The sequence below is a fragment of the Gossypium raimondii genome, chromosome 8 (assembly GCF_025698545.1).
Source record: "Gossypium raimondii isolate GPD5lz chromosome 8, ASM2569854v1, whole genome shotgun sequence".
Taxonomy (NCBI): Eukaryota; Viridiplantae; Streptophyta; class Magnoliopsida; order Malvales; family Malvaceae; genus Gossypium; species Gossypium raimondii.
The window spans coordinates 31,436,169-31,449,305 of record NC_068572.1 but is presented as its reverse complement, the minus strand read 5'-3'; the positions used below and the strand labels follow the sequence as shown (position 1 = coordinate 31,449,305).

General features: G+C 32.8%; 1 protein-coding gene across 2 annotated transcripts; it reads left to right on the top strand.

Annotated features, from left to right (window-relative positions):
• Nucleotides 1–8,498: 8,498 nt before the first annotated feature.
• On the top strand, nucleotides 8,499–12,341 carry LOC105791220 (uncharacterized). Of its 2 annotated transcripts, none has more exons than XM_012619187.2 (5): nucleotides 8,499–8,993; nucleotides 9,091–9,296; nucleotides 10,587–10,685; nucleotides 11,588–11,661; nucleotides 11,869–12,222. In XM_012619187.2, exons 1-5 carry the CDS (start codon nucleotides 8,663–8,665, stop codon nucleotides 11,969–11,971), a joined length of 813 nt encoding a protein of 270 aa, XP_012474641.1. In that variant the 5' UTR covers nucleotides 8,499–8,662; the 3' UTR covers nucleotides 11,972–12,222. The 2 variants fall into 2 exon arrangements, with proteins under 2 accessions (XP_012474641.1, XP_012474640.1); XM_012619186.2 differs by having other exon boundaries at nucleotides 8,500–8,993; nucleotides 11,891–12,341.
• The last annotated feature ends 796 nt before the right edge of the window (nucleotides 12,342–13,137 follow it).

Genomic DNA, 13,137 nt, shown 5'->3' with positions numbered 1-13,137 from the left:
AGTAATTAATCTTTTACACTTGTAATCTAATACCAAATACATTCAATTCATGATAAATAATCAAATTCAAGTCTTAATTGAGCTTACGAAAGCTCTTATATTAACCCAAGCACAAAATAGGGCCAAATTGTAAGGTTTTAAAAGTTCAGGGATGATGTCATAACGTCATCAATTCCATGTCAAGAGATCGCCAAAATAGTATGTCACACTACGACGTCGCGACGTCACTTACTATCGGTCGATGTTGTGATGAGAAAATATGCTCATCGGGACGAGGACCCTGTATTTGGGAAATTTTGGGTAATTTGGTACCTATTTCATGTTTCCAAACAAACAAACCAGTTTTTACACCAAATACCAAACTCAATTGAATCAAAACATACCGAAACACATAACATTTCATGTCAAACCAAGTCATTTAACTATTTACATTCAACAATTTCAACCTAGGTTCAATATATTACTAATTATTCAATTCCATACATTCCACCAAATACCAGTCCAAATAAAATCATTCAATTATCAATTTTTACCTAAGTCAAGTCATATTGAATCATGCCATTTCATTTCCATTTGAAGCACTTAAGCATATATACACATCTATTCATTTAACTTAACATTTCTTCAAAACTCAACTTTTAGCATATCTAATGACTTATTCAAGTTTAAAACCATCAACTGATCCACATCAAACCTTACCTAATTCATGCACCATTCGGTACATACCAACCTTTCAACAACTCAATATTTGCCAAAAATATCCAACATACCAAATGATCAAGATAATGACCACTTTCTTAACATTTAATCCCTATATACATGCCACAATTCAAAAACCCAAAGTGATCCAAAAGCTACAAATTCAATGATAGGATAGTGGAGCTTCGAACAATTTGATTTGACTTGTTGACCGGTATAATATCCCGAAAATTACTACTGTAATACCCCGAAAATTACTACAGTAAGAAAGTAGGTATCCCTGATAGTAAAATAAGGAAATAAAGTGACAAAAAGGGAAATTTTGAGTTATGGCAACATTGGGAATTATATTATGACATATTAATTCAAGAAAGGATTAAATTGCAAAAGTGAGAAAAGTCGTGTTGCCCAAGAGTAAATACTCAAAATTTGAGGGGTTAAAGTGTAAATATGAAAAAGTTAAAGGACCAATAGTGTAAATATTTTAAGGGTAGAATAATCTAGAAACTAAGGAAAATGGATGAATTAGGACCAAATTGAAAAGGTGAAGAATTTTGAGGGACTAAATCACAATTTTATCAAATTAGTTGATGACTCAAGGATGGAACTTTTAAAGATTATGAAGGGTAAAATGGTCAATTAGAAGAGAGAGAAATCTAGAAGGTAATGATGATGTTGGTGATATTTTAGATTATTTAATTAAATAAATATTAGTTTATTAATATTTTAATTTGATTTTAAATGATATTTTATTATTTTAGTATTATTCTATTTAGTATATATATGGAAGGAAAGATGAAGAATCTTCATCTTCTTCGCATGCATCCAACGAATGAAGAGAAAAGAAAGAAAGAAACATTCTTTTCTTTACAATTTGGTCCTTTCACCAAAAATTCACCACTTTCACTTAGAAATCAAAAGAATTTCCATAGCCATCAAGAGAGAAAGATAACAAGAAGACTATGGGGAGATAGAATATCAAGTTAGATTCAAGTAATAGAAGCTGGAGGAGAGAGAAAATCAAGTTAAAGGTTGAAACCAATCGGACAAGGTAAGAACATTAAGATTTCAACATATTTTTAAGTGTGATATTATTGAAAAAGTATGGAAATGATGTTATAGTAGAGTTTTCTTATATAAGGTCTTATGTTTTTGATATATTAGTGAAGACAAATAAGAGAAAGTGATGGGAAATATTATAGAGAAAGGAATAAGGGTGTTATAAATTTAGTAATAAACATTTTGCACTAAAACAGTTATGGACAATGACAATAGTCTAATTTTGAAAAATTATCAATAAATTGTGGGAATCAAATTAGAGTATGAATAAATTATGGAATTAAATCTTATTAACTCTAGTTTCTCATAGAATAAACGGTGTAAGTAATGAAATTGTAAATCATGAGATATAATAAATTATGTGAGACAAGGTCAGAATAAATTTGGGTTCCCCTGTTCTGACTTTGGAAAATTATAAAAAATTGGAGAAAAATAATTATGGGCTTAAATTTATATGTTTAAAATCCTGAATGAGTCTATTTTCAAGAAAAACAAACCAGAACATTATCTAAATCCTGTACCAGGAGATAATTAATTTTTAGTGAAGAAGGGTCGAAATTGTCAGATAGCAGGACAAGGATGACTTTAAAGAATAAATTGTACTTATTGGCTAAACCAAAATTCTTAAAATTTTATAGTAAAAATATATGTGAGTCTAATTTTATATAAAATTTACGGATCTCAATTTGGAGTTACATATCTCAAGATATAAATAATTTTGTGACAATGGCTCAAGTGGACAGCTTTGAATGAACAAATAAATAAATAGTGAAATTATAGATAATGTTACATATAAGCATGTCATATACATTAAGGATGTGGAATGGAGAGAAGAAGGAGGAGGAGGAAAATATATGATTATTCAACTAGCATGAGTTTTCATTAAAATGGCTAATTTTCATGTTTTAAGTTCAGGGACTAAATTGAATAAAAGTAATATTTTAAGGGTAAATTTATAAAAATGTCAAAAAGTGACCAAATTGCATGAAATGAATTGTTTTATTATTTAAATTAATAAATTGAATGAAATATTAATTTATATCAAGATTGGATGGAAATTGAGGAAAATAGAAAACTACCAAAATGTCCCGAATTTTGGTATTTCTACAATTTAGTTTGGTAAGTTCGTGTAACTTGAATTATATTCTTAGATGATTGAAATATATATATTGGATTGAGAAATTGATTTGGATTGTGAACATGAGAAATTGTGAATTAAATGAAATGGAAATGAAGCTTTGAATTACATGAGTAAATATCGGGTCTCGTAGGCCCTATTTGTTATGAATATAATATTTCGAGGATATGTTGTAAAGAATTATAAAATCACGTTAATAATTTAAAAGTTTTAATTTGGATGAAATTTTACAACTCGGTTTAATACGTAAGCAAATGTATGTCTTTTAGTAATGCCTCGTACCCTATTCTGGCGTCGAATACGGGTAAGGGGTGTTACAATTTGACATCGCCAGATTCGATCATAACTTTTAGACCGGGTTTGGGGTGTTACAACCGGCTCCAAACGTGCAAACATTTAGAGTTAAATCGTGCAAATAAAAAAAATATATATATATATATATATATATAGAAATTAAGTGTGTATCTGCAAGCAAACATATTAAATTGTAATATAGTTTTGTGTTACAACAGAACACTGATAAGTATTCTAAGGATCATACCCAAGGGATTTTGGATTGGAGAAATTTATTATTAAATTAATTATCGAAAATAATTACTAATCTAATCGATTTAAAAATTAGTAGTGTGAATATAAAATTAAAATATGAATTAAACTAATTAAATTAAAATAACCTAATTGAATTAAGGAGTCTAAAATAACTTAATGGAATTTCCTATTCCCAGTGTCAACGATGCGAGTTCCCAGCCTATTTTCAATTAAATCACTAATTATCAATTAAGTCGCTAATTACCCTTGATTGAGTTATTTATCACCTTTAGCTAAGAATACCCTATTGGTCTCATCTTCACTGAGGATTACCACCTAAGTCACCCTTTTCGTCTCTTCCTAGACATTCGGATACCCTCTCAGCCTCTAACCGCCTCCAGACAAACTAATGTCAAGAGTGTGAATACTGCAATAAAATATAGAAATACGAGGCGGTATTCGCAAGTATACGGGTCAAGTTGTAATATAGTTTTACAACGAAGTAGGTGAGTAGAGGATCATACCCAAGGGAGGTGAGTGCCAGATCAATCCTAACCTAAATGCTAAAAGATCTAATTAGTACTTTAAATTAGTTATAGTACGAAAACATTAAATATATGATTTTTAAGGTTTTTATAATAATAAAAAAGTATCATAAAAGAAATAAACTTCAAAAGACAGAAAAGGAGAATGAATCAAATCTTGATTATGGGTGATTAGCTCACTTCGGTAATCCCCATCAACTATCGTTTTGGGTTCGTTGTCAATTAACTAGTCGCTACCCTAGTAGGATCTTCAAATCTTCCACTAACATAACGAGTCAGCAAGGACTACTTATCTTCCAACCTCATAGTCTAGACTGGCTTGGGGTAAAGGTGTTCAGGAATAGATCATACTAATTTTAGGTTAATTCCCACCTTGATGACTTCCCGGGGTTGTCATGCCTAAGGTTTGTTTCACGTTCTTCCTTTCCCAAATAGTTGATCCGTTGAGTAACCCTACAAAATAGTCAATAGATCATACCTTCACTCGTTAATCCCACATAGAGGGATTAATTCCTCATGGTTTTCATAGATAATATAAAATCAATATAAAAAATCCCTCGACTGCAACAAGAGAGGCATCTACGTACATGCCTCTCATAGAGGCTTTATTGTCCCGTGGTTTCAGAAAAATCACATAGAATTCCTATACAATCAATATAACGGTTGGTTTCTGAGTATGTCGGCAAAATGTGTTCCATTGTAAGCGATCAACCCTTGTAATTATAGGATCGTGAAAATTTTGCGTGGCAAAATCGAAGCCACGTTCTGGAATCAGTGGTATATCCACAAAATTGCTAGCTCGGGTAATGGCATCGGTGGAGACAAATCATCTCCTTAGTTCATTGGGAATATCACGTTCCTTGATTCACCGAGACATGGGTTGTTTGCGAGGAGGCATGCTTAACTATATTCCAATTTCAACAGCCAATAAACCCAATAATATTGATGCAAATAAGTTTGCTAATCTATTTATTAAAATAAAAAATCAATGGAAATATACATTTAAATTTAGAGAAGATCATTATATTACTAGGTATTTGTTGCTGTTGTCGCGTCAGCATTACTGTGATTCCACGTCGACCGTTGTTGGTATCTTTGCCGAAGAGGGTTGAAGCACTTAATAAGGGGTTGTTTCGATCCGAGAATGGCAAGCAAATAGATAAGAACGGAAGACTAAAGACTAATAACTAAAGAAAAACTAAAGAAACATGGGTTTTAAAGTGGTGGTGGCGAAGAATGGTGAAGACGATGAAGAAAATTACGTTTGGGGTGGCACTTTTATGACTCATTGTGATGAAACCCTTACATAATTTATTTTATTAACCAACCTATTCGAAAAAATTACAAGTTTACAAATGAATATACTACACTTAAGGCAACAGATCCAACATCACCTACCTAAACCTAGAGTCGTCAATTCTAAGTTTTGAACTTTATTCAATTTAGTCAAATTTTTACAATTTAGTCTTTGTACCCAAAACTAGTCAAGCGACATTTTCGTCAACCAACCACCATAGATTTAGTTACCATTCATTATCATCATGCAAATAATAGTCAAACACATGCACAAATAGTTCATTAAAATAAAGGCAAAAGCAAGGTTAGAGGAAGCTTAGGAATTTCTTGATGGATGCTTTGAAGAAGATGATGGAAACAATAATGGAGGTGGAAACACAACTAAAGTTAAGATTTTTATGCTTTGGAAAGTGAACGCAACTAAAGTTAAGAAGTCTTGTACCCTCAAGGCAAAGGGACTCGACTTCATGAAATCCATAACATCAATATCACAACACCCACGTTGAATGTTGTTTCCTCAAGGTTGGGCCATTGTCGTCTTCCTACACTAACTCAAACGCATCATTAGGTTTCTCGTGACACAATTTTGCCAATTTTGGTCTCAAAAGGGGTAAAACTAAAAAAAGATTATTATTAATGATAAATATTAAAAGTCAACAAAAGTATGTAAATGACTCGTAAATTGCTTGAGAATAAGCTCATTGAGTGTTGAGGGGAGCCTAATTTGACGTATCAAATTATAGCATGTTATTTTGCAAAGTTATAAAGCAGACACCCCGAGAGGAGACTTCTCACTAAGTTTAATAGAAGAACCACTTATAGCCTCATAAGGCACTTAGCTTTATTTTGCAAAGTTACAAAGCAAACACCTCAAGAGGAGACTACTTGCTAAGTTTAAAAGAAGAACTACTTCTAGTCTCTTCAGGCACTTAAATAAATTCAACAAAGTTATAAAGCAGGCACCCCAAGAGGAAATTGCTCGCTATGTTTAATAGAACTACTTCTAGACTCTTTTAAGGTACTTAACTTAATTTTGTAAAGTTACAAAGTAGACACCCCAAAATGGATATTGCTCGATTAGTATATTCATACACTTTCAATAGTATCGAATATGTGTAATTTGATAATTGACACTCTTCGCCAACCCTTCACCTATTTAATAAAAATATGCCCATATTTATATTTTAATTTAATTTGTGCAAGCAATGTATCTCGACCAATGCCTCACTCATATGTAAGCAGTCATATAACTGGTCATCGGTACAAAATTGGTAACCCCTTTATTAGTATGAGAAATTGAAACCGTTAATAAAATAGTGTCTAACATACAACACTGAGGCTTTGCTCATACTTTTGTCTTGGAAAAATGTTACTTTATAACCTCTACCTCAACAGGAAGGCAATTGTTATGCATATAAAATATTATATATATAAAATATATTAGGGGACCTACAAGTCTATATCCCTTGTAACCTTATGACAACCTAAATATAGTAGGCTATCATTACCAAGGCCTTAAGATAAAAAGGAGACAATGAAACAACAAAAGATCTTCTTTTCCAAGCTTATCTATTCTTCATCTTTCTCTATAACTCTCCATGAGAGAGCTTACTCCCTTCATGATTCACCACTAGAACAATCAGTTTGTCGCCTCACCTTAAACAATTAATTTGGTGCCTCATCTTAAATAGAGTGAACTGACTGATAACATCACAACCTCCGTCTTATCTAATTTTTGCATTAACAATATTCAAATCCATTTTTCAGATTTAGATTTTGGCTGAAGTAGCACGATACTTACATAACTATATTTATTTTTTTGGTAATATTTGATAGCAGTAATTTGAATCACTCTATTAGGGGCGAGCAAAACTCGATTCGACTCGAAAAAATTGAAAAAATTCGAATTTCGAGTTAAACGAATCGAGTTATTCGAGTTAATCGCGTTATTCGAATCAACTCGAATTTTTTTTTCAAATTTCGAGTTCGAATCGAGTTGAGTTTTCGAATTCGAGTAACTCGAATAATTCAAATAATTCGAATATCAAACTATAATATTTTACATTTTTACACCAAACTCCTAAACCTTTTTACTTTTCCCTCAAAACTTTTACTCCTTCCCACTTTTCCCCCAAAACTTTTACTCCCCTCCCCTCCCCTCCCAACTCCCCAATCTACCCAAAATCCATTTCCCACCAAAATTTTACTCTCCCATTTACTTTTTCTCAAAATTTTACTCCCCAAAACCCTCAAAACCTTTTATTTTCCCCCAAAATTTTTACTCCCTCCCACTTTTCCCCTAAAACTTTTATTCCCTTCCCATCCCACCTCTCATCTACCCCAAACCCTCCCCCCTCCAATTTTTTTTTTATATTTTCCCTCCAAAATTTTACTCCCCCTATTTACTTTCCCCCAAACTTTTATTCACCAAAACTTTTTATTTTCCCCCAAAACTTTTACTTCTCACCCTTTACTCTCAAATAAAAAATCAAAATTATCCAAAAAAAAATCACTAAACATAAATAGTAATAATTTTATTTATATCTACTATTTATATTATTGAATTAAATTTCACATTTTATATTATTTATATTATTGAATTGTTTAGTCATATTGAATATTTATATTAAAATTGAATTATTAATTATGTCATAAAATATTCGTGTTAAAATTTTATATTGGTATCAATTTCACATTTTATTTTTAAAATAACTTTTATTAAAAATCATATTTTTACATTTAATATATTTTTAATTCCAAAATACATAGTAAGAAGAATCAAGATAATTGAAACAACTAAGCAAACAAAGAAGCTAACCAATATATAAAAAATTAATAAATAAATTATGAGGTGATGAAAGTTAATAAAAATTTTAATTAAGGTGGACAAATTTTATTACGATGGGTGACAGTGGTTACAAAGACCCAAAATTATTTTTTAAAATTTAACTCGAACAAATATATTCGATTCGAATTCCATCTCACTCGACTTGATTCGAGAAAACTTCAAATAAAGTTAAGATGAAAAAATAAAATTTAAAAACTCGATTAACTCGAAAATTTTCGATTCGATTCGATTCGATCGAATGCTCACCCGTACGCTCTCTAACCTACTTTCACCCACTTTATGTATAGGTTTTCGATCAGCTTAAACGACATAGTTTTATTTCCCTTTTTTTCTTTTTTTCTTTGATCATTTTTATTTCCTTTGTGGCTGAGAACGTGCAAGATATATTTTTCCGTCTTAACTCTTAAGGGAACACAAAGATTATTTATTTTCCTCCTCAAAATTTCCTCCTCGAATTTTCCTCTAAACCAAACAGGACCAGAAGGAAAGTTTTAGAGATTTTCAAATTCAATAGAAAACATTATTTTTTGAAAAAAAGAAAAAACACAGATGAATTTGAAAGAACCATTATGGAGCAAGAGAACAGAGTCAAACGAACCTCCTTCTCCATCATCGTCATCGCCAAGAGACCCAGAATCAGAGGCTGCCGCGGCTGCTGCAACGAGTGCGGTTGAAGAACTTGTTAACTCTCTCAACAAGCAACGAATCTACAGAGAAGTCACCCTCGCTCTCCGCACTGGCTTGTGCGACGTCCGCGCCGAGTTCTCTTTCCTCCGAGTCCGTGGCCTTCGTTTCCTCCTCAAATCCCTCCGATCCATAGCGCAGTCTGACTCCTCCATCACTCTCTTTTCCCAAACCCAGTCCATCCCTGACCTCCAAGGTTCGTGATCTTTAAATCTTTTATTTTTCTCTAAAGAATCTATCGGTTTTTATTTTCTTATTTTTTTATGTGTGAATTATGAGTCTCTTGATGGCAGTGGTTCCGCTGTTGTTTGAGCATTCATTTAAAGAAACAGAGGATGAAAAGGTGGGAAGCTTGGATCACATATTCAGCGTGGAGCCAATGAAGGTTAAAAGTCCTTCCACGGATTCAGAAGTTGCTCTTGCGCTTAGAGTCTTGGAAGGTTGCTGTCTACTTCACCCTGAAAGTACTCGTTTGGCCCATCAACATAAAGCCATCCCGGTAATTAGATTGCTTTCGTGAATGACTGACAAATCTCTCGTTGATGGGAAATGTGAACTAGGATTGAAAAGTGAACATTACATACCATTGTAGAATGTAGTTTTGAGCATGTCAAATTATCTTAAACCAAAACCATAAGGGGCGTTTGGTTCAAGGAATGGAAGCTTACCTTTAGTAAGGGAATTATCCAAATGTAAGATTACTTAGCACTAATCGGATATATTACATTAACCTGTCCTTGTTATGGCATTTGCTTCTTTTTTAACATATATAAGGAAAGAAGTTGAAACAATTTTTTCCGTCGTTAGCATGCAAATTAAACTTATATATGCTCCACGAATGTATTGAGATTACCCCTATATTACTGAATTTTAGCTCTGTTCAGAATGTAAGATTACCTGCTCGATAGTCTTTGGAGTCCAAACTAAGGGAATGTAATTCCGGCATTTTTTATTATCATCAGGAATGTAGGATTTTATGAACCAAACGCCCCTTCAGTGTGTTGTTTTACGGCTGCAATTTGCCGACATTTAACCACTTTATTTTTTGGATCAGGTTTCAACCAGCAGCATTTCCTCATCCATTGCCTACAATAATATGCTTATGGATTCAAATTTTTTCTAAACATTTATTAAATTACTAGTTCCATTCATTATAGTTGTCTTGAATAAATTTGTCATAGTCTATAATAGGCAGTGAATATTTTGGCTGATTAGGTTTATATAAATATATATGTATATATTTGGAATTTTGTGGTGGTTAAAATTTACAGTTAATACATGCATTCAATCTTTTTGCAAATAGAAATATATGCTAAGTTTTAATTTTAGCTTTTACTTGAGCATAGACTAGTCTACTGAATTTAAGTTTGTGTCCCTCAATAAACAATACAAGCCTTTTGAAACAAAATAAACTTAAAGGTTGTTACTATTGACTCAAGGAAAGAAAAACATATAATTAGAATCTTCTATGCTTAATAAAACTCTTCAAATGTAAGATAAATGTAGTGGATTATTGTTATCGAATTTTTTTTATGTGGAAGAGGGAGAAGTTGACCTCAACTCTTTGAGTAGGGGGAAGCATACGCCTAAATGAACCAACCGTTTAGTCGTGTGAATTATTAATTATTAAGTACCATGATATATCTTTTTATTGTACTCAGAATTTGGTAATATCACTTCAGTGCTCATATGAGTGGACAAAAATGTTTCAAGAATGGTGCAAAGTATTCGGTCTTTAGTTATATAGTATAATGTGTAGTTTAATCCTTGACTGCTTGATATGATACAGGTTTTGATGAATGTTTTGTCAACTCGAGGAGTTCTTGAACAAGGTGCATGTCTGGATGCTTTAATCTCGATACTGTTGGATTCGTCAGCCAATCAAATGGTATTTTATCCTTTTTTGGCTGTGGAATGTTATATCTAAACTTACTAATGCTTTTGTTTAAACTATAGTCTGTTGGTTTATTTCAATTTTCTTTTTGGCTGCCAACTTTTATTAACAGCTCTCAGTATTCTAATGCTACTGTCTTATGGACCTATATTCCTGCATCATCATGGTTGCATAACCTTGATATCTGTTTCAGCTTGGACAATTACTCTTTAAATTTGTTTGTGCCATTTGTAAATCCTCTTTTCCGTCTTAATCCTTAAAGAAGTTAAGTTTTCAAGTGTTAGCTCGACCAGTATTAGTAAATAATAGTGAAGGCGTTCTTCTGCAGCCTTCTCCTTTTGTCTAGGAGAAGAAAAAAATAGCCCAACTTTACTTGGTATCCACTTCGTTTTGTTTCTTTTATGAAGAAGAAATAATCTCAAGTTCTCTCCAGGCCTTCTCAGTTTTTAACAAGTGAAAGACTTGGTGACTTCCAGGCATTCAACAAGATTAACACTATAGGCTTATAGGAAGCAAATTGGTCTCCTATCAGCTAGTCAAAATCCTCTTGAAAGTTTGTTCCTTTAAGCAAGAATGATGCACAACGGCTGTTATAATTAGTTACTTAGATTTACACCAGTCTCCTGCCATTTCCCTTGTATAGGTCTTCCTAGAAACTTAGTTTCGTGGAAACCAAGTTTGTCATAAAACAGAAATATTGTAGCAAGGATTGGATACACTCAGGTAAGTACCATAAGAATGCATCTTTCGTGAAGTTGAGCTGAGGTTTTATTCTAAACTTTGTAGCCGAAATGAGGCATCCCCTGACTGTTTTTGCTTGGTTTCTGGTTAATGATGTCTTTCATTTGTTCTTTTGTTCGTTGTATTTGCATAATGTTTGTGCTATTGCATCCCAGGATTTTGAAGCATGTAATGGCATTGAGGAAGTTGCTGAGCTCATACGAGACAAGCAAGTGGATGAAAATCTTAGGTACTTGAAAATAGTAGTTAGGATATTTATTTCAAGGCCTTCGTTCTCTTTTTCTGATGCTCTTGTTTGTTTTTCTTTTATTGTATCCCATGCGATAAACCAGTGGAAATGAATTAGGTTATTTATGTAGATTACATGATCTCTGGATTTTCTTTTTTGTCCGATTAATGCAATACCATGTCTCATTAATTTAGTTTTACTGAAAAGGAAAGATTGTTCTGCCGATCAGATTGAAATGTGGAGAGTTCTTGCTTCTACTCATTGGGCATGTAAATGGGAGGGAAAGGTCTCCCATAGCAACCATTCATGAAGAGGTAAGGCGACTTTTAGGTGAAAAATCTGCTTCGTTGATATGGGCCGCTAGTCAGTTCGGTTCAACTCTTGATCCAGAGCAGAGACTGACAGCTCTTCACATCCAAGCCCGTCGGGTTCTAGAATCCCTAGACTTGTACTGAACTTTAATTTCTACTGTTCTTTATATTGCTTGTAGTTTCATGGGACATCATTGTTGATTTAGAAGGATGCAAGATGTTGCCTTATGGAACCAGCACTCTTCTGGTAGTTAGTGGCTGCTAGTTAAGTTAGGGGAGAATATTGCAGAAATTCAGATCTTATGATTCATTCTATACTTATATAAAAAGAAAAATGAGACAAAGCAGAAAGTATCATGCATTTACCAAGCAATTGTTTTCATGTTAAGGGTTAGTTGGTCTACACTAGCATACATCATACATGTCTTATGAATGAAATTGCCATGCGCATGGCATACATGAATATCGTCTCGTTCCAACTATGTTCTGGGACTTTTTACACATTACATCGACTGAGTTTTGCCAGTATAACCACATGTATGTGTATTTGTCAACAGTAGTACATGGTCCCCTGTATTATGTGGCTCCGATCTAATAATTGCCTGCAGCAATTTCCCCCAACGCAACGCTACCATGTATAAGAGATCAGTGAACCAACTTCCACTGAAACGCTATTGATAAGTTCATAAGCTTCATTAATCATGCATGTATATTACTCTATGGTGATGGGTTAGATGTTATAATCCTGCATCAGATGAAACAATTCTTGGCCCCAACCCAGTCAAGAACACATGAAGTATTAGTGGAAGGAAACCGTTACTAACTTTTGAAACAAACTGATATTCAATCCATGTAATTCTCTTCGTATTTCCATGTTACCAATAGAAAGATGAGTGAAAACTATGGTAAGATATAAGACCTTCAAAATAAGCAAAAATTTCTCTCAGCTAAAAATAAGTCATGAGTTGCTAAAAATGACATTACATTAAATAAATAAAAGTCATATGGTAATTTCTTGATAGGCTAAAAGGGACTTACTATCAACACTAGATTATGACATTCTCACGATATATTTCTTAAAGATTTATGAAAAAAATATAATTTTGGTTGAAATGGTAAAGATGAAAGTTTACAAATTATAATATCTTGCCAACAATCATTTGGT

Excerpts from the sequence above, each read along its gene's own strand:
- LOC105791220 (XM_012619186.2), top strand. The coding sequence starts at position 8,663 with ATGAATTTGAAAGAACCATTATGGAGCAAGAGAACAGAGTCAAACGAA. Across the intron at positions 9,297-10,586 it reads ATCAACATAAAGCCATCCCG|GTTTTGATGAATGTTTTGTC; the intron begins GTAATTAGATTG and ends GATATGATACAG. Across the intron at positions 11,662-11,890 it reads CAAGTGGATGAAAATCTTAG|ATTGAAATGTGGAGAGTTCT; the intron begins GTACTTGAAAAT and ends TCTGCCGATCAG.